This window comes from Lagenorhynchus albirostris, chromosome 2 (assembly GCF_949774975.1).
Source record: "Lagenorhynchus albirostris chromosome 2, mLagAlb1.1, whole genome shotgun sequence".
Lineage (NCBI taxonomy): Eukaryota > Metazoa > Chordata > Mammalia > Artiodactyla > Delphinidae > Lagenorhynchus > Lagenorhynchus albirostris.
The window spans coordinates 77,092,908-77,117,252 of NC_083096.1; the positions used below are offsets into that span (position 1 = coordinate 77,092,908).

Genomic DNA, 24,345 nt, shown 5'->3' on the forward strand with positions numbered 1-24,345 from the left:
CCAAGGGCCAGCTCGCGAGGCTCCCGGCGGCTCAGAGTCCGTAGCAGGGTCCAACCGTCTCTAACGGTCCAAGGACCCAGACAGCGGCTGGAATGCACTCTTCCAAAGCAAACCGCCGTCTGCAGAAACCCTCCCCTTTTCTCGCCCCCATAGAAACGGCCCGGTGGCTTGTGCCTTCGCGCCTGTTGCCCCGACCCGTCTCCCTTTAATCCCCAGGAAAGGGGGGGCCCCTGATGACCGCCCTACCCACAGCTCCCTTACCACGGGGTGCTCCGAACTCGGGTCCCTCTCCTGCTGCAGTGTCGGTGCTCCTCGTCTGTTCATTCCTCGACAGAGAAGTAGAGTGAGCCCCTCACTCTCTGCCGCGCAATTCCTTCCCCTTGGCTTTCTCTCCATCTCTACGAAGCCTATTTAATGTTTTCCCGCAAAAAACAATGTTTTCTGTGTCTCCTGAGTCCCTGTCACAGTATGGGGACCGATCGAGGCAAAAGATCGCAGAAGAAACAAGTGGCGGAGCATCGCCCATCAGGAGGCGGCTGCCCCAACGGTCAATGGGTTGTGGGGTTGCACTGGCTTTGTACAAAGGCACTAATTTTGTGCGAACGGTGATGCGGCTAAGTGATATCACCCCCCTCGCACCTTGGGAGCGCGATTTTTCCCCACAGGCTTAGGAGATGGAAGCCTCCTCGGTAATTGGCCTAGAGATTGGCAGGGAGTACTCCGCGAGCCTCTAATTGGCTGTTTAATACTCAGCAGGTGCAATCTCAATTAACGATGTCGGCTTTCCCTGGAGCCTATTGGCTGACCTGGTGGGCCGGCTTTGAATTTCATCCGGGTAATTGGGTAGCAGCGCGCAGCAGCGCCGTCGCTCAGGGGCAGCCCCCGCGAGGATTGGTTATGGGGGGGAAGACTGATTGGTCGGGCTGCGATCCGGGCATTGATTGGTGCGGGCGGGCTGCGGGGGCGGGGAAGTGGCGGCTGAAGCTAGGACCGCGGGGTTCCGAGTGGCGGTGCGAGTGAGAGGAGGCGACGGCGTCTGGCTTGAGGTGTGAGGCGAAGCGCGCGACGGCTGACTCGAGGAGCAGTAAAGGCGGGGACCGGGAGCGGAGGTTTGGGGAGTGAGGGAGGCTGGGCCAGGGGCGCCAGTGGCAACAAGGAGGCGGAAATGTGGGGCTTGGGGAAGGGAGGAGCCCCCGGACGAGGCGAGGGTGTGGGGAAAGCTTTACCCCACCCCGAGGCTAGTAACCGTATCCAGGGGAAATGCGCTCGTCCCGGGATTAAGCCACGACGGACCCTTGCACCAGTGCGGGAGGGTTTGCCCCAAGCCAATCACCATCAGTTTATCAGTTTGCCTTTTATTTTCCACAGCTTTTTCTTTAATTATCTCTGATAGGATGCCTATTTACAGTCATCAGAGTAAGGGGGTTTTGTTTGTTTTTCCAACTTCCCTCTTTAGTTCTTAATACAGATAGAATCGTGGGTTTTGGCTCAAGACTCCCATGTCAGAGCTACTCTTTCCTCAGCTTGCGAGAAGTGGGTGGAGGCTTCTTTCACGCACTGCTTTAAAAATAAATGTAGCAAGGATGAGAAAATCGAATGAGCTGCTTCAGTTCAACAAGCCGATCACCATGTTTTAGGTACTTTGTAAGTTCTGGTTGTTAGGAGATACTGGAGTGATAGATCCTTGCCCCCATGGAGCTCACTTTGTGTTTTGAAATGCATATCAGATAGTTGTTAGCAACTGTTTAATACAAATGTCTGGAAACTTCAAAGTTAGCTTTTTCTGAAAAGCGTTGTCTAGCCATACTTCTCAACCTTGAAATGACCCACATGTCTCCTCTTTACCTGGTTTCCCCTAGGAGCTATGCTCTTAAGTTCTAGTCTCTTCTTCACATTCAATTTGCAGTAATAAAATCAAACATAAGCTAGCATTTGGTACTATACAGTTATTCCCATTTCCATCATATTTCCCACTTTTATTTTTCTTAAGAGAAACTTAACAATATGAAAGGATATGTAAATTGTAAACAAAACTATACTTAATATTAAGTAGATTTTCTGTGAGACGTCAGCTGATAACAAAATTAGCACAGAGTTCATTTGTAATATTTGAAGAGATGTTAGTAAAATTTAGGTTTTGGTTCAAATAGAAGTCACCCGATAAATTCACCCTTGTCATGGACATTCATCTTCCTGCCACCCACACTCCCTCCACCACCAAAACATCAGTATTCTATCTCAAATGCTACCATCTACTCAAATGAGAAACCTGGTAGCCAGCTCCTTGGCTCACCCTCTAACCTTTCCATAAATCAATTGCTGGGTCTTGTGTGTTCTACCTTTGAAAACTCTCTGAACTGTCTGTCTACTTCTTTCCATCTCTATCACTGACACCTGGACTAGCCTCTGAATTGGTCTCCCTACACCTGCTGTTGCTGCTTTCAGTTCATTCTCACTACAGACATAGCCATTAATCAAGAACTACAAGCAATGCATGTGTTATGAAGGGATGGTTGGTGTACTATGGAAACCAGTAGCAATGAAACCCAATTCAGTATAGCGGGTCATACTAGGGTCATTCTATCCTCTCTCTGAGATGGAGAGAAATACATGTTGAGGTGTTCCAGGGACCCTTTGGAAAACCTCAAAGTTAGCTAGAGGTCAGACGAACTTTCTTTAGAATTTGATCTTCTGCGAAGTTTGTCAGAAATATCAAAAAGTTTTAAAACACTTGGTCAAGTAGGATCATAGGTCACTGTGGAACAATACTTATTCACTGAATCAAAGTGACAAAGATCTCAAAGGCAAATACAGGAATGTATTTCCATTCCTCATACCTTCTTTTTCCTGAAAACACTCCTCTTTCCTTGTATACTGAAATGTTTCGCTTATTCTAGTAGCTTAAATTACGTATATTAATTAGAAATCTCAGCTCTTAAAACCCTAATTTTTAATGAAAACTAAGAAGTAAGCAATTATTAACTGTCTTTTACATTAGCATTCTGTAGATTAGCAAGCTTATAAATAGTATTTATGGTTTCCAGAAAACACGTGCTTTTTTTATAGTAAGTGTCTTAGTGTGGCACCAAACATATTAAATAGTTTCAAATATCTTTAGTTTCTTTGTAAAAGGAAGTCTGTGTTCAGTAACTAATGCTTCAGTATCTCATTTTATTTGGGAGTTATCTATTTAGTAGACTTACATCATTTAACTTAATTTAGCAAAACTCTAAAGTTTCAAATTATCGAAATCTAGAGAGTATTTTAAATAGACATTCCCAAACATAATTATTCCTAAAGAGTTTACCTAAAAGTTCTTATGTCATTTACGTCTATTTTATTTACTTAAAAGTTTCATCATATCAAGTTATATTCTTGCCAGCAAACTTTGCAACAGATATAATAAGGTCTTGTTTGATTTCCAGTAAACCTAGGTACAATAAAGGTATTATACTTAATGTTGATGATTCTAAAGGTATATATTGTTAATTAAACCAACAAGCTTAAGCTAACTTTAATACCTGATATTAATTCAATACTGAATATTTCCCAGATTGTTACCGGAAAACTGAGTTCACCTCTTGGTGGCTGTCAAGCCAAAAAACACAACCAAGCCAAAGATCGGGAGAAGGAAGGGTTTATTTCTTGCAGCAAGTGAGGAGAACACTGAGGATCTTTTCTAAAGCAGTGTCTCCCCAAATAGCAAAATAGGGGAAGTTTTAAGTAAGGGTACATGCATATTCATGAAGGGGTTTGGGTGGTTGAGAGTCCAAGCTTTAGTTGATTGAAGTCGGGAGGGTCAGAAAAAGTCAACATCATCATCCCTTAGGTGCCAGTTGATCTGGTGGTTCAGTGCTTCAGGCTAATCTTTACCACTGAAACAGAACCAGGAGTCTTTACAACTGATATATTATCTTTACCATCGTTACTTCTCTTGCCTGATAAGTCATTGTTTCTGCATTCTTTTGTTCCCTTAAAATCATTAATTACTGAGACCTGTTCAGTGACAAGCATTGTGGCCAGGCTTGGATCACATAATGACTTGGGCCAAAAATGGCTTCTCTACTGTCAAGAAAACCATGCCTGGGGACCTCTTACCCTATCTGCTTACAAGATCATGTGAATCCAAAATTCCTTCCGGCCAGTTTCTTTTATATTTCTAAGTATTTATATAAGTGCTTAATTTTCTTTAAGCCAGTTAAATAGAGTTCTTGTACAAATTAATTTTGGCAATACAACACATCTACAACCCACATAGATAGATAGAAACAGATACCCCATAGTTTTCATTCCAAAATTTCAACCATGAATCAGCGACAAAAATATTAAACCCATCAGTAACAAGCTGTTGGATTCAAATTGGGTTTCTGGCACATGGAACAAATCAAAGTCACCTGTTTAGATGGCTAAACCTTTTTACTAATACTTATGGAGACACAGTTAAGATTTTGTCATTGACAAGTTCCAAATTACCTACACCCTTCCTGAAACTTGCATTTTATCTTTTTTTTTTAAATTGAAGTATAGTTGATTTACAATGTGTTAGTTTCTGGTGTACAGCAAAGTGATTCAGCTATACATATGTACACATATTCTTTTTTCATATTTTCCATTATAGTTTATTACAGGATATTGAATATAGTTCCCTGTGCTATACAGTAGGACCTTGTTTATCTATTTTACGTATAGTAGCTTGTATCTGCTAATCCCAAACTCCCAATTTATCCCTCCACTATCTGCTTTCCCCCTTGGTAACCATAAGTTTGTTTTTGAAGTCTGAGTCTGTTTCTGTTTTGTGCATAAGCTTGTGTCATATTTTAGATTCCACATTTAAGTGATATCATATGTTATTTGTCTTTCTCTTTCTGACTTACTTTACTTAGTATGATGATCTCTAGGTCCATCTATGTTGCTGCAAATGGCATTATTTCATTCTTTTTTATGGCTGAGTAGTATTCCATTGTGTATATGTACCACATCTTCACTCATCTGTCGATGGACATTTAGGTTGTTTCTGTGTCTTGGCTATTGTGAATAGTGCTGCCTGTATCTTTTTGAAGTATGGTTTTCTCCTGATATATGTCCAGGAGTGGGATTGCTGGGTCATATAGTAGTTCTGTTTTTAGTTTTTTAGGAACCCCCATACTGTTCTCCACAGTGGTTATACCAATTTACATTTCCAACAGCAGTGTAGGAGGGTTCCCTTTTCTCCACACCCTCTCCAGCATTTATTGTTTGTAGACTTTTTGATGATAGCCATTCTGACCAGTGTGAGGTGATACCTCATTGTAGTTTTGATTTGCATTTCTCTAATAATTAACAATGTTGAGCATCTTTTCATGTGCCTTTTGGCCATCTGTATGTCTTTGGAGAAATGCCTATTTAGATCTTCTGCCCATTTTTTGATTGGGATGTTTGTTTTTTTGATATTGAGCTGCATGAGCTGTTTGTAGTATAGTCTGAAGTCAGGGATCCTGATTCCTCCAGCTCCTTTTTCTTTCTTAGGATTGCTTTGGCTATTCGGGGTCTTTTGTGTTTCCATACGAATTAAAAATTTTTTTGCTCTAGTGAAAAATGCCATTGGTAATTTGATAGGGATTACATTGAACCTGTAGATTGCTTTAGGCAGTATAGTCATTTTGACAATATTGATTTTTCCAATCCAAGAACATGGTATATTTTTCCATCTGTTTGTGTCATCCTTGATTTCTTTCATCAGCATCTTATAGTTTTCAGACTACAGGTCTTTTGCCTCCTTAGGTTTATTCCTAAGTATTTTATTCTTTTTGATGTGATGGTAAATGGGATTGTTTCCTTAATTTCTCTTTCTGATCTTTCATTACTAGTATATAGAAATGCAAGAGATTTCTGTGTATTAATTTTGTATCCTGCAACTTTACCGAATTCATTGATGAGCTCTAGTAGTTTTGGGGTAGCATCTTTAGGATTTTCTATGTATAGTATCATGGCATCTGCAAACAGTGACAGTTTTACTTCTTTTCCAATTTGGATTTCTTTTTTTTTAATGTTTTATTTATTTATTTTTTACTTATTTTTGGCTGCATTGGGTCTTCATTGCTGCATACAGACTTTCTCTAGTTGAGGCGAGCGGGGGCTACTCTGCACTGTAGCGCGCGGGCTTCTCATTGCGGTGGCGTATCTTGTTGCAGAGCATGGGCTCTAGGCTCGCGGGCTTCAGTAGTTGTGGCACACGTGCTGAGTAGTTTTGGCTTTCAGGCTCTAGAGCACAGGCTCAGTAGTTGTGATGCATGGGCTTAGTTGCTCCACAGCATGTGGGATCCTCCTGGACAAGGGATCAAACCCGTGTCCCCTGCATTGGCAGTGGGTTCTTAACCACTGCGCCACCAGGGAAGTCCCAAATTTGGATTTCTTTTATTTCTTTTTCTTCTCTGATTGCCATGGCTAGGACTTCCAGAACTATGTCGAATAAAAGTGGCAAGAGCGGACATCCCTTGTCTTGTTCCTGATCTTAGAGGAAATGCTTTCAGCTTTTCACCATTTAGTACGATGTTAGCTATGGGTTTGTCACATATGGCCTTTATTATGTTGAGGTAGTTTCCCTCTATGCCCAGTTTCTGGAGAGTTTTTATCATAAATGGGTGTTTAATTTTATCAGAAGCGTTTTGTGCTTCTTTTTGAGATGATCATATGTTGGGTTTTTTTTTAACATCTTCACTGGAGTATAATTGCTTTACAATGGTGTTAGTTTCTGCTTTATAACAAAGTGAATCAGCTATACATATACATATATCCCCATATCCCCTCCCACCCTCCCTATCCCACCCCTCTAGGTGGATCATATGGTTTTTAGTCTTCCATTTGTTAATGTGGTGTATCACACTGAACAATTTGCAGATATTGAAAAATCCTTGCATCCCTGGAATAAATCCCACTTGATCATGGTGTATGGTCCTTTTAATGTATTGTTGGATTCAGTTTGCTAGTATTTTGTTGAGGATTTTTGCATCTATGTTCATCAGTGATACTGGTCTGTCATTTTCTTTTTTTGTGGTAGCTATGTCTGGCTTTGGTATCAGGGTGATGGTGGCCTCATAGAATGAGTTTGGAGTGTTCCTTCCTCTGCATTTTTTGGAATAGTTTCAGAAGGATAGGTCTTAACTCTACTCTAAATGTTTGATAGAATTTGCCTGTGAAGCCATGTGGTCCTGGACTTTGTTCATTGGAAGTTTTTTAATTACTGATTCAATTTCAGTACTGGTAATTGGTCTGTTCATATTTTCTATTTCTTCCTGGTTCATACTTGGAAGACTATACCTTTCTAAGAATTTGTCCTTTTCTTCTAGGTTGTCCGTGTGTTGGCATATGCTTGCTTGTAGTAGTCTCTTATGATACTTTGTATTTCTGTGGTGTCAGTTGTAACTTTTTTCATTTCTAATTTTATTGATTTGAGCTCTCTACCTTTTTTTCTTGATGAGTCTGGCTAAAGGTTTATCAATTTTGTTTATCTTTTCAAAGAACCAGCTTTTAGTTTCATTGATCTTTTCTGCTGTTCATCTCTCTTTCATTTATTTCTGCCCTGATTTTTATGATTTCTTTCCTTCTACTAACTTTGGGTTTTGTTCTTCTTTCTCTAGTTGCTAGGTGTAAGGTTAGGTTGTTTGAGATTTTTCTTGTTTCCTGAGGTAGGATTGTATTGCTATAAACTTCTGTCTTAGAACTGCTTTTGCTGTGTCCCATAGATTTTGGAGCATCGTGTTTTCATTTTCATTTGTCTCTAGGTATTTTTTGATTACCTCTTTGATTTCTTCAGTGATCCATTGGTTGTTTAGTAACATATTGTTTAGCCTCCACTTGTTTGTTATTTACAGTTTTTTTTTCTTGTAGCTGATTTCTAATCTCATAGCGTTGTGATTGTTGTGGTTGGAAAAGATGCTTGATACGATTTCAGTTTTCTTAAATTTACTGGGGCTTGCTTTGTGGCCCAGTATGTGATCTATCCTGGAGAATGTTCCATGTACACTTGAGAAGAATGTGTATTCTGCTGCTTTCAGATGGAATGTTCTATAAATATCAATTAAGTCCATCTGATCTAATGTATCATTTAAGGCCTGTGTTTCCTTATTTGATTTTTTGATCTGTCTATTGATATAAGTGAGTTGTTAAAGTCCCCTACTATTAGAGTATTACTGTCAATTTCTCCTTTTATGTCTCTTAACATTTGCTTCATATATTGAGGGGCTCTTATGTTGGGTGCATATATATTTACAATTGTTATATCTTCTCCTTGGATTGATTCCTTGATCATTATGTACTGTCCTTCTTTGTCTCTTGTAAGTCTTTATTTTAAAGTCAATTTTGTCTGATATGCATATTGGCTACTCCAGCTTTCTTTTGATTTCCATTTACATGGAATACCCTTTTTCATCCCCTCACTTTCAGTCTGTACATGTCCCGAGATCTGAAGTGGGTCTGTTGTAGACAGCACATATACGGGTCTTGTTTTTGTATCCATTCAGCCAGTCTATGTCTTTTGGTTGGAGCATTTCATCCATTTACATTTAAAGTAATTATTGATATGTTTGTTCTTATTGCCATTTTGTTAATTGTTTTGGATTTGTTTTTGTAGGTCTTTTTTCTTTCTTTCCTCCTTTGTTCTCCTCTCTTGTAATTTAATGACTATCGTTAGTGTTGTGTTTTGATTGCTTTCTTTTGTGTGTGTGTGTGTGTGTGTGTCTATTGTAGATTATTGGTTTGTGGTTACCATAAGATTTTGATATAGCAGTCTATATATATATATATATACAAGATTGTTGTAAGTTGCTGGTTTCTTAATTTCAAATGCATTTCCAATATCCTGCTTTTGTACTTTCCTCTTCTCACGATTGCTGGTTTTGGTATCATATTTGTGTGTGGATGATTTCCTACATTTACTGTATGTTTGCCTTTACTAGTGAGCTTTCCCATTCATAATTTTCTTGTTTCTAGTTATGGCCTTTTCTTTTCCGCCTAGAGAAGTTCCTTTAGCATATGTTGTAAAGCTGGTTTGGTGGTGCTGAATTCTTCTAGCTTTTGCTTGTCCAAAAAGCTTTTGATGTCTCCAAATCTGAAAAGAGCCTTGCTGGGTGGAGTATTCTTGGTTGTAGGTTTTTCCTTTCATCACATTAAATATATCGTGCCACTCCCTTCTGGCCTGCAGGGTTTCTGCTGAAAAATCAGCTGATAACCTTATGGGGATTCCCTTGTATGTTATTTGTTGCTTTTTTCTTGTTGGTTTTAATATTTTCTCTTTGTCTTTAATTTTTGTCAGTCTGGTTACTATGTGTCTTGGTGTGTTCCTCCTTGGGTTTATCCTATATGGGACTGTCTAGGCTTCCTGGACTTGTGTGTTTCCTTTCCCATGTTAGGGGAGTTTTTGGTTATTATCTCTTCAGATATTTTCTTAGGCCCTCTCTCTCTTTTTTCTCCTTCTGGGACCCCTGTAATGTCAATGTTGGTGCATTTAACATTGTCCCAGAGGTCTCTTAGACTGTCCTCATTTCTTTTCACTTTTTTTCTTTTTTCTGTTCTGTGGCAGTGATTTCCACCAATCTGTCTTCCAGCTCACTTATTCATTCTTCTGCCTCATTTATTCTGCTATTGATTCCTTCTAGTATATTTTTCATTTCAGTTATTGTTCATCTCTGTTTGTTCTTTAAATTTTCTAGCTCTTTGTTAAACGTTTTATGTATCTTCTTGGTCTCTGCCTCCCTTCTTTTTCCAAGATTGTGGATCATCTTTACTATCATTACTCTCTTTTGTCTAACTTTCTGTGTTTGGCCTCTGTTCCTCAGGCTGCAGGATTATAGCTCCTCTTGCTTCTGGTGTCTGTCCCCCGGTGGGTGAGGTTGGTCCAGGGGCTTGTGCAGGCTTCCTGGTGGGAGGGACTGGTGCCTGCCCATTGGTGGGTGGAGCTGGGTCTTGTCCCTTTGGTGAGCAGGGCCATGTCAAGGAGTGTGTTTAAAGGTGGCTGTGGGATCAGGACGACTTCAGGCAGCATATCTGCTGTGCTCCCATCCTGTTAGTTGTTTGGCCTGAGGCGTCCTAGCACTGGAGCCTGCAGGCTATGGGATGGGGCCAGGTTTCAATGCCAAAATGGTGACCTCTGGGAGAGTTCACAATGATGAATATTCACTGGGGCCCCTGCCAACAGTGTCTTTGCCCCCATAATCAGCCACAGCCAACCTCTACCTCCCCAGGAGACCCTCCAAGACCCACAGGTAGGTCTGGCCCAGGCTCCTGTGGAGTCACTGCTTTGCCCTGGGTCCCAGTGCATGTGAAACCTTGTGTGTGCCCTCCAAGAGTATTGTCTCTGCTTCCCCCAGTCCTGTGGAGCTCCTGCACTCAAGCCCCACTGACATAGCCAAATGCACTAGGGGCTCCTCTTGATGCCATGCCCACAGGCTGGGGAGCCTGACATGGGGCTCAGAACTCTCACTCCTGTGGGGGAACCTCTACGATATAATTATCCAGTTTGTGGGTTGCCCACCTGGTGGGTATGGGATTTGATTATATCGCGAAAGCATCCCTTCTACCGTCTCATTGTGGCTTCTTCTTTGTCTTTGGATGTAGAATATCTTTTTGGTAGGTTTGAATCTTTTTTGTAGATGGTTGTTCAGCAGTTAGTTGTGATTTTGGTGTTCTTGTGAGATGAGGTAAGCTCAAGTCCCTTTGTTCCACCATCTTGTCTCCCCAACACCCTTTAGACTTTTTAATGATGGCCATTCTGCACAGTGTGAGGTAGTACATAATTGCAGTTTTGATTTGCGTGAAATTTGTGTTTTAAAAAGATGGTCTGGGGAATTCCCTGGCAGTCTGCGCTTCCATTGCAGGGGACCCCATTCGATCCCTGGTCAGGGAACTAAGATCCCACAAGCCACAGCAGCCCGGCCAAAAAAAGAAGAAAAAAAAAAAAAAAGATGGTCCAGGTAAGAGTTCCTGGAGAAGATCAAATAGAATATTTGCATCTCAAAGGCATAGGAGGAGAAAGGCAAGTTCCTCCTAGGAGGACTTTGTTCCTTAAAGGCTAGATTTTTGTTTTTCAATACTTACAAGCCTCGGGAATTCCCTGGTGGTGCAGTGGTTAAGAATCCACCTGCCAGTGCAGGGGACACAGGTTCGAGCCCTGGTCCGGGAAGATCCAACATGCCGCGGAGCAACTAAGCCTGTGCGCCACAGCTACTGAGCCTGCGCTCTAGAGCCCACAAGCCACAACTGTTGAAGCCCGCAAACCACAACTACTGAAGCTCACGTGCCTAGAGCCTGTGCTCCGCAGCAAGAGAAGCCACTGCAATGAGAAGCCCGTGCACCACAACGAAGAGTAGCCCTCACTTGCTGCAACTAGAGAAAGCCCGCGCACAGCAATGAAGACCCAATGCAGTCAAAAATAAATAAAAAATTAATTTAAAAAGAAACAGGCCTCTTAATAGGTGAGGTTGGGGAGTGGTGAAAGGTTTGGTGGGCCTTGTATTGTTTCTGGAGCCACATCTCTGTTCCTGTAAAGAGTAGAATTTTAAAACAAGGACAGTTGTTTTTAATTCCTCAAAGAATTGGGTGGCTACCTCAATGAAAGGACTGACACACCCATTCACCTCTGTTGGAATTTTACGTTCCCTCATTTAGCTTAGGGGACAAGGACCCCCCCAGTAAAATTCCTATCAGGCTCTGAGTATCAGCTATGGTCAGTTTAGTCAGACCGGTGGCCTCCCATCTTGGTAATCCATTTACAAACACTTTTGAGGATCCTTCCTGGGTTTAAGAAATTCTTTAACTATGGCCTGCAGCCTCAGATGGTCCCATTTCTTTTTCTTTTTTTTTTTTTGAAGTGTAGTTGATTTACAGTGTTGTGCCTATCTCTGCTGTACAGCAAAGTGGCTCAGCTTTACACATATATATTCTTTTTTTAATATTCTTTTCCATTATGGTTTATCCCAGAAGATATTGTTTATCCATTCTAAATGTAATAGTTTGCATCTACCAGCCCCAAATTCCCAGCCCATCCCTTTCCCTCCCTCTCTCTCCTGGCCTTGGCAACCGTGAGTCTGATCTCTATGTCTGTGAGTCTGTTTCTGTTTTGTAGATATGTTCATTTGTGCCATATTTTAGATTCCACATATAAGTGATATCATATGGTATTTGTCTTTGTGTTTCTGACTTACTTCACTTAGTATGATAATCTCTCGGTCTGTCCATGTTGCTGCAGATGGCATTATTTCGTTCTTTTTTACGGCTGAGTAGTATTCCATTGTATATATGTACCATATCTTCTTTATCCATTCATCTGTCGACGGACATTTAGGTTAGTTCCATGTCCTGGGTATTGTGAATAGTGCTGCTATGAACATAGGGATGCAAGTATCTTTTTGAATTATAGTTTTGTCCGGGTACATGCCCAGGAGTGGGATTGCTGGATCATATGGTAATTCTATTTTTAGTTTTCTGAGGAACCTCCATACTGTTTTCCATAGTGGCTGCACCAACTTACATTCCTCAGGTGGTCCCGTTTCTAAAGGTAACCATTTAATAGTGTCTTCAGAGTAGAAAGGCAATTCAGATAGAGGATTACTAGAATGAGTACTCAAAAGGAGGATAGAGGGGAGCAGTAGTTAAAGTTTTAGATACCATTAATCTTTCATTAGCCTTCTACAACAATTCTTTCAATGAGGCTATTTTGAAATTTTGGAGCTTTTTGGGGCTTCTGCATATCAATTAAAATGGGTACAATAGTTTAAGATGAAAGCTCTCTAAAATTTTAACAATTTAGAAGTTTTTCCAATTCAGAGGATCCAAAGCTTCAAAAAGCTAGCCCTATACAAATATTTCTCCCTGCTAACCTAATTTGTAAAAGAGAAACTCTTACCACTGTTTCCAGTAGACCCTGCAGGCAGACATACAGGAGACTGCCAGCTTTAACTGCATGCAAAAAAATCAGTTTGGGAATGCAAAAAGAGAACCCAATCTTGGCCATTTCCTGGTGGGGTTTCCTCTAATTTCCAATTAAGTACTTGCAAGCATACATAAACCCAGCTGGTATTCCCATAGGTGGCTGTCTGTCTGCACAGGAGCTGTTTGGCCTTTGAGACACGATTTGCCATTATTAATTTGGTAACCTAATTCAGATATGAGATATGATCTGAACAGCATTATGGGGACAGTGTGGTGGATCAAATGTGTGCTGCTTCTGAGTCTAGCTCCCCAAGAATGTTACGCTTTATGGTTGGGCAGGTACTTCTGCCAGTGGGGAGGTTTGGTCAATGCATGGTGCAGATACACAATGCACAGTAGAGAGAGGAAACCAAAGGGCAGAGAAAATTTTTTATGTTTAAATTATCCTTGACTTGCCTTAGAATATGAAATTTTATTTCATCACATGTGATTTATTTTTTTATTTTTCTCCTTTTTTTTTTTTTGCGGTACGCGGGCCTCTCACTGTTGTGGCCTCTCCCGTTGCGGAGCACAGGCTCCAGACGCGCAGGCCCAGAGGCCATGGCTCACGGGCCCAGCCACTCCGCAGCATATGGGATCCTCCCGGACCAGGGCACGAACCCACGTCCCCTGCATCGGCAGGCGGACCCTCAACCACTGTGCCACCAGGGAAGCCCACATGTGATTTATTAAAGTGAAAAACAGAATGGTTGTAAGTGTATTGATGGACTAGGGAGTAAGACTATGAAGACGGAAGTGACGTGTCAGAGTGAGGATACTTAAGAGGGTACATCCTGTTCCCCTCGTAGGGGGTAGGTTTAGAATATAAGGCTGTGAAGATGGTAGGCAGAGATGAGATTATAAAGAAACTTTCATGCCACTGAGCTTACATATAGGCAGCAGAATTGCTGAAGAATAAGAGGATGTGTATTCATTCAACAAATTATTATTGACCAAATATTTATTGAGTGGCTACTGTGTGCTAAGTACTGAGGAACAAAACAAAACAAAAAAATTCCTGCCTTTGGGGAGTTAACTTTCTAATGGGGAGGCAATCAAAGTGAACACCTTCCAGATTATTATAATGAATGACTTTTAATCATAGTGAATTGGAAAACTGTGGAAGGATTTGAGCAGATGAATAGCATTATTTGACTTACTCCAGCTGTTGTGTTGGGAATAAACTGGACAACGGCAAAAGCAGGGACGTAATTAAGAAGCAGTTGCAATAATCTAGACAAGAGATAATGGTGGTTTAGAGCATATGGTGGTCATAGCAGTGGAGAGGTTAAAAAGTGGTCAGATTCTGGATCATTTGAAAGTAGAACAAATAGGATTTGCTGACAGGATGGATGTGCTGTTTGAGGGGAAGAAGAGTAAGATTTTTAGCCTGAGGAGCTGAAAGAATGGAGTTGCCATTAACTGAGATGGCAAAGACTACAGGAAGAGGGTGAGATCAGGAGCTAGGTGTTGCATCTGTTAGGTTTGAGATGCCTATTAAACATCAAATGGAGACATCTCATAGGCAGTTGGATATACAGACCTGGAGTTCATGGGAATGGTTCTAACTAGATCTGTGAATTTGGGGATTAAATCAGCATATAGATGAGGTTTAAAGCCAAGACTGACTGAGACTTGATGTAATCCCCAGAGAAGTGAGGTAGAACAAAGAGGGCAAAGGACAGAGCCCTGGGGCACTCCAGTGTTTAGAGGTTAGAAAAAGGAGCGGGAACCAGCAAAACAGACTGATGGAGCAGCCAGAAAGGGAGAAGGAAAACCAGGAAAGAGTGATGTGAAGCCAAGGGAAGAAAGTGTCAGAGAAGAGGGAGTCACCAGCTGTGCCAGACCCTGGGAGGGGTGGGGGCTAAAGGGAGGACTGAGAATTGATCATTGGATTCAGCAAGTCCAAGTCACTGGTGACCTTGACAAGAGCAGTAAGAGTGGATTCGAGAAGAGAAATCGAACACAGAAGTATTGACGCTCTTTGAGTTTTCTTATAAAAGGAAGGGAAGAAATGCATTGTATTTAGAGGAGTAAGTGGAATTGAGAAAGGATTTTCTTTAAGAAAGGAGAAATAAAAGCATGTTTGTCTGCTGATAGAAAGATTCAGTAGAGAGGAAAACATTAATGATGCAGGATAAGGAAGGAGAGCAACATTTATATGGAGCAGAGATAGTTCATCAATGACTACAGGAAAGAAGATAGAATATTTAGGCACAGATGGAGATAGGTGGGTCAGTTTGGAAGTTTGTTAATATTTTCTCTTTCTTAGTGAAATAGGAAGCAAAGACATCAGTTGAGAGGGAGGATGGAGAAGGAAGCACTAGAGGTTTGAGAAGAGGCGGTATGAAATAATTGGGAGGGTGAGAAAGTACATGGAATAAGGAAATAGAGTGAGGGACATATTGAAATATGCTAGGCAGGGCTCCCCTGGTGACGCAGTGGTTGAGAACCCGCCTGCCAATGCAGGGGATATGGGTTCGAGCCCTGGTCCCGGAGGATCCCACATGCCACGGAGCAACTGGGCCCGTGCGCCACAACTGCTGAGCCTGTGCTCTAGAGCCCACGAGCCACAACTACTGAGCCCACACGCCACAACTACTGAAGCCCGTGTGCCGTAACTACTGAAGCCTTCGCGCCTAGAGCCTGTGCTCCGCAACACGAGAGGCCACCGCAATGGGAGGCCCGCGTACTGCAACGAGGGGAGGCCTGCGTAACGCAACGAGGCGTGGCCCCCGCTCAGTGCAACTAGAGAGAGCCCATGCGCAGCAACGAAGACCCAACACAGCCAAAAATAAATAAATAAAATAAATTTAATAAATAAATTTAAAATATATATATGCTAGGCAGCAAAATGAAGACACAGCGTCAGAGAGAGACTAACAGCAAGAAGGCCATTGCAGTGGTCTAAATGAGATTTGATGAGCTTCTGAATCAATTCAGGTACAATATTGGGCTCATTAGCATATAGGTAGTAGTTCAAGCTTCAAGTATGAATAAAATTGCCCAAAGAGAGCAGACTGACAATAGCAATGGATAGAGTCCACTGGAAGACAAGCTCAAAACTCAGAAGACTCCTCCAGGTAAACAGGAAGAACCATGGGAAAGAGGGCACAGAGGTAAGATTAGTTGAGGCTTATATGTGCCATCTAGGTTGATTACCTGGGAAGTTGTAGTTTTGATGAAGGAACAGGAGAGAACCCCATTTCACTGTTAGATGAGGAGTAAGTAGAAATACGGAGTACAGATAGTAAATAGACCACACTTGCAAGAAAGAAAAGTAGAAGTAGCAAAGCCCGAAACTAGGCCTGGAAAGCCATTCCTTGCAGAGACAACAGCTTCTGGAAAGACCAGGAGGTATAGAAGTGCACATATAAGGAATTTTAAATAGTTTGATATGAAAACTAAATTTTTAAAAATATTTGATTCATTTCATTTTTTGTTCCTTTGTCTTTTAAAACTGATCAGTGTATAGTTCTTTTTGGGGGAATTGGGGAGGGAGAAGTAACCTTCTATTTAGTTGTATGTATATGTGTCCCTTAGCTAACTTTAAAAAAAAAAAATACCGAGACTTTCACATGAAGTAGACTTTGAGACTGCTCAAGCTCTTGAAATGGGAAATTAGGCAGTAATATTCTTCTTAATATTGTAATGTGTTCCCATTCTCTACCTGTCATAAAATTTGTATGAAAGCTCCTTTTCCTTCATTTGCTTATTTTAGGAGGCAGCAGAAAATGTCCACTGAACGGACTTCTTGGACAAGTTTGTCCACTATTCAGAAAATAGCACTGGGCCTCGGGATCCCAGCCAGTGCAGTGGTTGCCTATATCCTATACCGCAGATATAGGGAAAGCAGAGGTATGTGAATCCATGACTGTACATATGGAAATGTTTAAACTACTATGTTCTGGCCTTGTTAAATTGAAATGAAAACTTTCCTTCCAGACTGGGTATCATTTGTTGGGATGTAATTGGCTTTCTCTGAGGGATCTTTTTTTTTTTTAAATAAATTCATTTATTTTTTATTTTTGGCTGCATTGGGTCTTCGTTGCTGCGCGCGGGCTTTCTCTAGTTGCGGCGAGTGGGGGCTACTCTTTGTTGTGGTGCACGGGCTTCTCATTGTGGTGGCTTCTCGTTGCAGAGCATGGGCTCTAGGTGCGTGGGCTCCAGTAGTTGTGACACATGGGCTTAGTTGCTCCGCAGCATGTGGGATCTTCCCGGACCAGGGCTCGAACCCGCATCCCCTGCATTGGCAGGTGGATTCTTAACCACTGCACCACCAGGGAAGTCCCTGTGAGGGATCTTTGGAACAAAGTTTTTTCTCTTCTATGTTAATGTGAAGCTAGTCTGTGAAATGAAGAACTCATTTTATCATTCTTTTGATCTCTTCCCTTCAGCAACACCAGCACTACAATGGGTTCTTTCTTTCTCCTTCTTTTATACCCATACACTTGTTTATATTTTCCTTCTATTGTTAGAAGGCTAACTGTCCGGTCCAGTTTCCCCACAGGTTGGACCTAAGGAGTAGGACCTAGAGAAATGATTTACATACAGACGAGAGAAATTCTGAACCTAGTGCGCTCCTCAGGCAACTTCTAGCCTTCATTCTTCTCCAGGAGTCGTGTCTTGGGGGAAGTAGTTTGCCCAGAATCCATCACTCCTTCCTTGCAGAACCAAATGACTTTCCGTGTTTTAGCATATGAAAACAGTAGCCCAGAGAGAATGCCCATCTTCTGGTCTTTCAGGACCTTTTAATTCCCACTCAGATGCTACTTCTCCTTCTCTTTATGGTTGAAATCCTCAGTTTATCTCTTGCATCCACATCTCTTTGATAGCTAGATTCAGGGGAGGGCAGGTAGTAGCTTTGGGTATTATCTAAGTATGATCTGACGATCTATGCAGAAGAGCGGCTGACATTTGTTGGGGAGGATGACATCGAGATAGAGATGCGAGTCCCCCAGGAGGCTGTGAAGCTCATCATTGGCCGGCAAGGAGCCAATATTAAACAGGTAACTGTGTGAGCAGGCAACGGCTTTCCCAGGGATTGATTCTGCTTTCCCTTCTTTGCCCCCATTCCATAAAACCCACTCACACCATGTATATTTTAAACAGAAAAAATACAGGAACTTATTAGGTAACTGCTATTTTCCTTCTAGAGATGAGTACTTCTCCCTAGAGAATGGGTGACTTAACTTGAAATGGGGATTTTTAATTGGATGATTCTCAGCCTGGTATAGCTTGAATCATTCCTTTCTACTATGGAATTATGAACTCTCATTAATTGACAGTAACTAATTAATTGCTCCCTGATTCTTTTTACCATCTCCTGTTGTTCAGTTGGAATGTCAGTGAAATAAAATAATTGATTCTCTAATCCAAATTAGGGGGAAAGAGTGTTCTAAACACAGAGAAACTGTTTTGGATTAACTGCTATTTGGGGTTACCTTTGTCTCTAATCTCCTTCCATAAGTACACGTAATTGAGGACTGCTTATAGCACCCTGATTTCACTGATTACTGTGTCCAGTTCCGTCTACCTCCAGGATTAGGTTTAGAGTATCCTTAGCTGACCCAGATGAGAGCTCGTCCAGAGTGTATTACCACATATCCTTTTCTCTGCAGCTACGAAAACAGACAGGTGCTCGGATCGATGTGGACACGGAGGATGTAGGAGATGAGCGGGTGCTGCTTATCAGTGGTTTTCCTGTTCAGGTGTGCAAGGCCAAAGCAGCAATTCATCAGATCCTGACTGAGAGTACCCCAGTGTCTGAGCAGCTCTCAGTTCCCCAGAGATCTGTGGGCAGAATCATAGGTACCACTGGACAGCTTCCTCTGCTGTTTCCTTTTTTGTTTACCTTTGCCTTTCTTTCACACCTTCCCAAGGGTTTCTCCTGACCTACTTCGCTTCACCTTGCTGAGAAAAAAAGGCAGGGACATTGAGACCAGAGCTTTACTTTTTTACAGAAGTAAAATCAGTGGTAAAGCAAAACTCATTATCTCAAGAAGTTTTATGATCTGAACCTTACAAATAGGTTCCAGAAGGGTTCAGGTAAATGTATTTACCTCAGGTTTTTAAAGGGAAGCTAAGGATGCTCATTTTATCCCAAATCTTTCAAGACAGTGCTCTAGAAAGCACCTATTATGCCTTCCCATGGAGCATTCCTTATGCTGCTGGAAGAGGCAGAGAAATGTCCTGTTCCTGGTCCAGTGTTTCACACACCGTGTAGGGTATCTTCTAATGAAGTGGGGATGTAAAGTATGCCGAGTGGCCAAAAAATGCAAGTGACATGACCACATTAACCTATACAATGTGTAGAATTTAAATAAAATGGATAGAGCAAATAATCCAGTATTCCCCTTAGTATAGTACAGATTTCAGTAGCTCCTGCTTTCCATTCACTGTCTTCCATTCTGTTTAGTTTGAAAATGAGAACTGACTCTCCCCTCCTAGTATGTACAAAACAGTGGTGTCTCTAGTAGTTAAGGTTACTGAGGAGGGAAGGACAGGTTTTTATGTATTATTCAATGCAGGGAGAGGCGGCGAGACAATTCGTTCTATCTGTAAGGCCTCGGGAGCCAAAATAAACTGTGACAAAGAATCAGATGGGACATTGCTACTATCAAGACTTATAAAAATCTCAGGAACACAGAAGGAGGTGGCAGCAGCTAAGGCAAGTAGCTGATAGATTTGAATTGTATCTAAGAGTGAGAAGAACACTTTACTCCATCCCATCAATATCTGGCCACGTAGATATCATCCCTTGTCTTATTTTCCACAGCATTTGATACTGGAGAAAGTTTCAGAAGATGAAGAACTTAGGAAGAGAATTGCTCATTCTGCAGAAACCAGAGTCCCACGGAAGCAGCCAATCAGCATAAGAAGAGAGGAAGTGACAGAGCCAGCTGGGGCTGGAAAGCCAGCTTTATGGAAAAACACTGGCACTAGCTTGGAGCAGGCTGCACCTCTGGCAGTTCCTCCCCACAAAGGAGGTGGTGACACGTCTGTTGTAGGACCAGAAGAGCGTTCCTGCAGGAAACCTAATGATGACAACCTTCAGAAGTTTGGAGCCCAGACCAGTCCAGAGACATCCATGTTTGAAAGTATGTAAGAAAGAGGGAACCCATGAGCCATATGGAAGATAGAAAAAGTGGCTTAGATAACCCAAAATAGGAAACAATAAAAAAAAAATTCTATTTTCTCGACTACACTTACAAGTCTTTAATCACAGATAGGACTTTCTGGCAATATTTTACTTGGGATTAGTACTAAGCACAAATACTTTTTTTCTGAATACAAACCAGCTAATAATTTTAGAAAACTATAGAAATATGCTAGTTCACAGGAAACTAGTCTGTGAGTAATAGATCAAATAATTGAATTACATGGTACTCTTCCTCCAGACCTATTTATTTAAATAAGTAAAATACTGAGTCCAGTTTTTTCCTGAATCATTACTGTTTTAAAAAATCTACCTCATTCAAGAAGAATAAAAAGGCTGTGGGCTGTTTCTTCTATGTATAGGTACTAGGATGGGCAGGGAAGACCAGGGCCCCTAAGACGTTCATAGACTTGTCCAGGGTCACATAATGAGTCAGTGGTAGAAAGGGATCTGGAACAGGCCCACATCTGTCCATGTATCTTCTCCCTGGTCCATGCTGCAGCTAGCATATGAGGATTTCCCTTCATTATAACTGGTGGCTGATTTGAATACGTGGCAGATGACTAAGAATGTGACCGAACTCTTATTACTCAGATACATAGAAAGGAACAGAACATAGCTTAGTATTTTTCTTCAGGATGTTCTTGTATGATGCATCTAGTTGTCACTCTAGCCATTTTTAAATGGTGGTAGCCACTGGGTATTTGTACCTCTCACCCTCCTGATGCAGTCTTCCCATTTCAACCAGAGATGATTCTAGTAATGGTCACCATATTAGGTAATAATGATTCTGCAGCTTAACTTGCTTATCCCTGTGGTTAGTCCCCAGTCCAGACTTCAGTTTCCATGCTGATGAATTCCTAGAAGTCTATGTCTCTGCCTCTGAACATCCTAACCACTTCTGGATCCAAATCATTGGCTCCCGCAGCCTGCAACTGGATAAGCTTGTCAGGGAGATGACCCAGCACTATGAAAATAGTCTGGTGAGTTGCCATAGGGACAGGGCAGGGGTTTGATGGAAAGCGGGCATATCTTTTTCATTGTGACATATTCTCTTCCCTTTTCTGTGGAGCAGCGGCTTGTTCTTCCTTCCTTCTGGTATCCACGGTTTACTTTTTGGCCTACCCCTTCCTAACTCTGCCCTCTCCTGCCTCCTCATCCCCTTGTGTAGCCTGAAGACTTGACTGTGCATGTAGGAGACATTGTCGCAGCACCTTTACCTACAAATGGTTCCTGGTATCGAGCCCGGGTCCTTGGCACCTTGGAGAATGGGAACCTGGACCTCTACTTCGTTGACTTTGGAGATAATGGATATTGTCCACTGAGGGACCTCAGGGTGCTCAGGTCAGCGTGGGGGACAGGCTGGAGTCTCGCTTACTGACTCAGTCCTGGCCGTAGGGTGGTGAGCTGTTGGCACTTATCACCAGGGGGCGTTGGAAGAGAACCTCTTTACAGTGCTCAGATGATTATCATCTTCTGCAGGGCTAACTGCTGTCTAGAAGCCAGGAATATAAGAAGGCCCTTCTGGCACTAGGATTCTAATTTCAGTTTCTTTCATTTTAGGAGTGACTTCCTGAGCCTTCCATTTCAAGCAATAGAGTGTAGTCTGGCACGGATAGCCCCCTCAGGTAAATTAGTCCTATTACCTATTGACTTTGCCTCCATATAGAATAGCTTTCATAGAGCACGTGGGAGGGAGTCTCACATTCCCAGGCTTTTTGAGTTCTGGGGGCTCAGGTGCCTTTTCATCACCAGTGCTAGAAAGCAACGGTCAGAAACGTGCCTGGCAGTCAGACATAGGTGCCTTTTGAAGTAGACAAAGGTAGTTCCGGTTTTCCTCCAGGACATAATCCCACCCCCGTCAGCACTGACCCCTTCTTAGGCTCTCTCTACAATTTTTTATGAGGTGAACAATGGGAAGAGGAAGCTTTGGATGAGTTTGACAGACTCACTCACTGTGCTGGGTGGAAGCCCCTGGTGGCCAAGATCTCTAGCTACGTCCAGTCTGGGATCTCAACTTGGCCCAAGATCCACTTATACGACACTAGCAATGGGAAGGTAAGACTGGGGTTCACACGTTGCTCACTGTCCCTTCAGTGTATTTATAGCCTCATTTACTTTTTCTCTCCCAGAAACCCTTATTTGATGATATTCCTGACTCATAAGATCCTGCTTACTGAACCACCAAAGGAATTTTTTAAAGTATCAATCCTAGCTCTTCTGCCCTATTTCCTCTGATTTGCCCTTCCTTCAGAGAGAACATCATTCCCTTTTCATCTTTCTTCTCAGAAACTTGATATTGGGTTAGAATTAGTTCGTAAAGGATACGCAATTGAGCTTCCTGAAGACATGGAAGAAAACAGAGCTGTCCCAGTAACGTCGCCCAATGTGGTGAGTGAGCATTGTAGTCATTCAGGGTGCTGCTTTGGGGCAAATCTGGTGCCTTGAGACAAGAGGGCTTCTAGTCGTGCATGAGAGTTTGTAGAGCATTCTCTTCTCTTAAGGACTCTGAGTTGCTCCACTAGTTGGTCAGAGAAGACCTTGTGTGCCTCAGCAGCCAAACCGGATTCTGTGAGCAAAATGATGGGGCGGCTTCTCCTTTCCCACCAGCCAAACACATTCTTCCTTTTTCTCTTGTTTTCATCCCTTCAGGCCACAGAAACAGATGTCTCTCTCCGCAGCACGGTCACTGAGACCAAGAAGAGCCCTGGAGAGATGGCGCATACCCTGTCCTGCCTCAGTTTATTAGGTACAAACAGCATTTTCTCCCTAGAGCATCTCTGGAAGTTACCATTTCTTAATCAGCCTCTCCAACTAGGGAGGTTGTTAAGACTTACCTCTTAACCAAGGTGGTCATCGAGCACCAAGAAGCCCATTTTTTTCCCTGAGCCTCAGTGGCAGTGCCTGCTAAATTAGGGCAGTGTCTGACTTTATCCTCATTTCCCCTACATAGAAGCTGCCTCTGTGTCTGGTGATGATAACCTTGAAGATGACTACTTAGTCTGAAGTCACCTTCAGTTGCCTCAGCCATCTGCTTTGCAGTAAGTAGAGCTACCATCTATCTGTAGCAACAGGAAAGTAATGAGGGTGACAACAGGGGCCTTGCCTCTTCCCCATAGCCCATCTTACCACTACTTCTCTGCAGCTGCTTTCCTGTAGCTTTACTTTCAGACTGAGCCCTTTCAGCTTTTTGTGTCTTTGTGTCTTTGGCAGGATTTGGCATAAGATTTGGTGCCTGGAGAGAGGAGCCTGTGATAGAGATCAGTGCAGTTCTTCCTTCATTATATACAAGATCTGGCTTGCTGTGGACCAAATGCATTTGCTCCTTCCACTGGACTACCGGAAAGTGTGAGGGGTGGAGGGAGACAAATACATGCCCCTACTCCCCTGCCACCCCTGTGCCACTTCCAGTGTTTGAGTCCTGCTGCGCTACTTCCAGCCTGCTCAGTGTGCAGCTAGCTCCCCTCGACCACTCACAAAGCACACTTACTGCTAGGCTGCGTCCTTTGGAGGCTGGGAAACAGCCAGGGTTTGGTTATTGGAAATGATGATTCTGCAGACTCCTGACTCACCTCATCAGGTGACTGGTTAAGGAGAGTTTTTTAAGTGGTAAACTCAAAGACTGCAGTTGAGTCAGGAGGCAAAGGCAAAACTCAGCCTAATTATATTGAAAAGCCTCGGGAAGTGGGAAGAGGATACTGCCTCCCAGCCTCAACTGCTGATATGTTATTGGAGACAAGGTTTTTGAAACAGTGCTCCAACTATTTCCCAGTAAACTTTGGTTAAAATACAAGTAGACAAGGAGAAAGGTGACTCAGGAAATATTCTAAATTGCTGGTATAGTATCTATAATATATATGTATACACACGCAGCCATAGAGCTCGTGTAGCTGTTCAAATCATTTGGGGTTCCTTTGCTGAATAAAGTTCTCAAGAAAATTATTTAAAACTAAATGCTGGTTGAATCACAAGGTGGAAACGAGTCTATGGGTATCTTGTGAACTGAAATCTGGTGAAAATTGCCAAACACCTCACACAGAGGGGCCCATCTATGAAACATCTGTCCCTCTCACACACAGATCATATTCTTGCCGTAAAGCAACTTCAGAATTAATCATTCACTAAGACCCCACCTAAAAGGAGTAGACTAGGATTCTAGAAACATGGGTTCTAGGGATAGATCTTTGCTGTGAACTTATGGGGCCTGTTTCCTTATAGCATCTCTCCGTTTCTGACAGTATTTT

The 24,345-nt window shown here is 42.3% G+C and overlaps 1 protein-coding gene across 2 annotated transcripts; it reads left to right on the forward strand.

The window, feature by feature from the left end:
• The first annotated feature begins 1,006 nt into the window (after window positions 1-1,006).
• On the forward strand, window positions 1,007-24,028 carry TDRKH (tudor and KH domain containing). Of its 2 annotated transcripts, none has more exons than XM_060142355.1 (13): window positions 1,007-1,084; window positions 17,845-17,951; window positions 18,564-18,753; window positions 19,473-19,612; window positions 19,721-20,042; window positions 20,924-21,084; window positions 21,273-21,445; window positions 21,665-21,729; window positions 22,008-22,159; window positions 22,391-22,492; window positions 22,754-22,850; window positions 23,055-23,142; window positions 23,315-24,028. In XM_060142355.1, exons 2-12 carry the CDS (start codon window positions 17,889-17,891, stop codon window positions 23,105-23,107), a joined length of 1,518 nt encoding a protein of 505 aa, XP_059998338.1. In that variant the 5' UTR covers window positions 1,007-1,084; window positions 17,845-17,888; the 3' UTR covers window positions 23,108-23,142; window positions 23,315-24,028. The 2 variants fall into 2 exon arrangements, with proteins under 2 accessions (XP_059998338.1, XP_059998336.1); XM_060142353.1 differs by lacking the exon at window positions 1,007-1,084 and adding an exon at window positions 16,622-16,800.
• The last annotated feature ends 317 nt before the right edge of the window (window positions 24,029-24,345 follow it).

Excerpts from the sequence above, each read along its gene's own strand:
- TDRKH (XM_060142353.1), top strand. The coding sequence starts at position 16,629 with ATGAAAGCTCCTTTTCCTTCATTTGCTTATTTTAGGAGGCAGCAGAAA. Across the intron at positions 21,085-21,272 it reads AGCACTATGAAAATAGTCTG|CCTGAAGACTTGACTGTGCA; the intron begins GTGAGTTGCCAT and ends CCCCTTGTGTAG. Across the intron at positions 22,851-23,054 it reads GTCCTGCCTCAGTTTATTAG|AAGCTGCCTCTGTGTCTGGT; the intron begins GTACAAACAGCA and ends TCCCCTACATAG.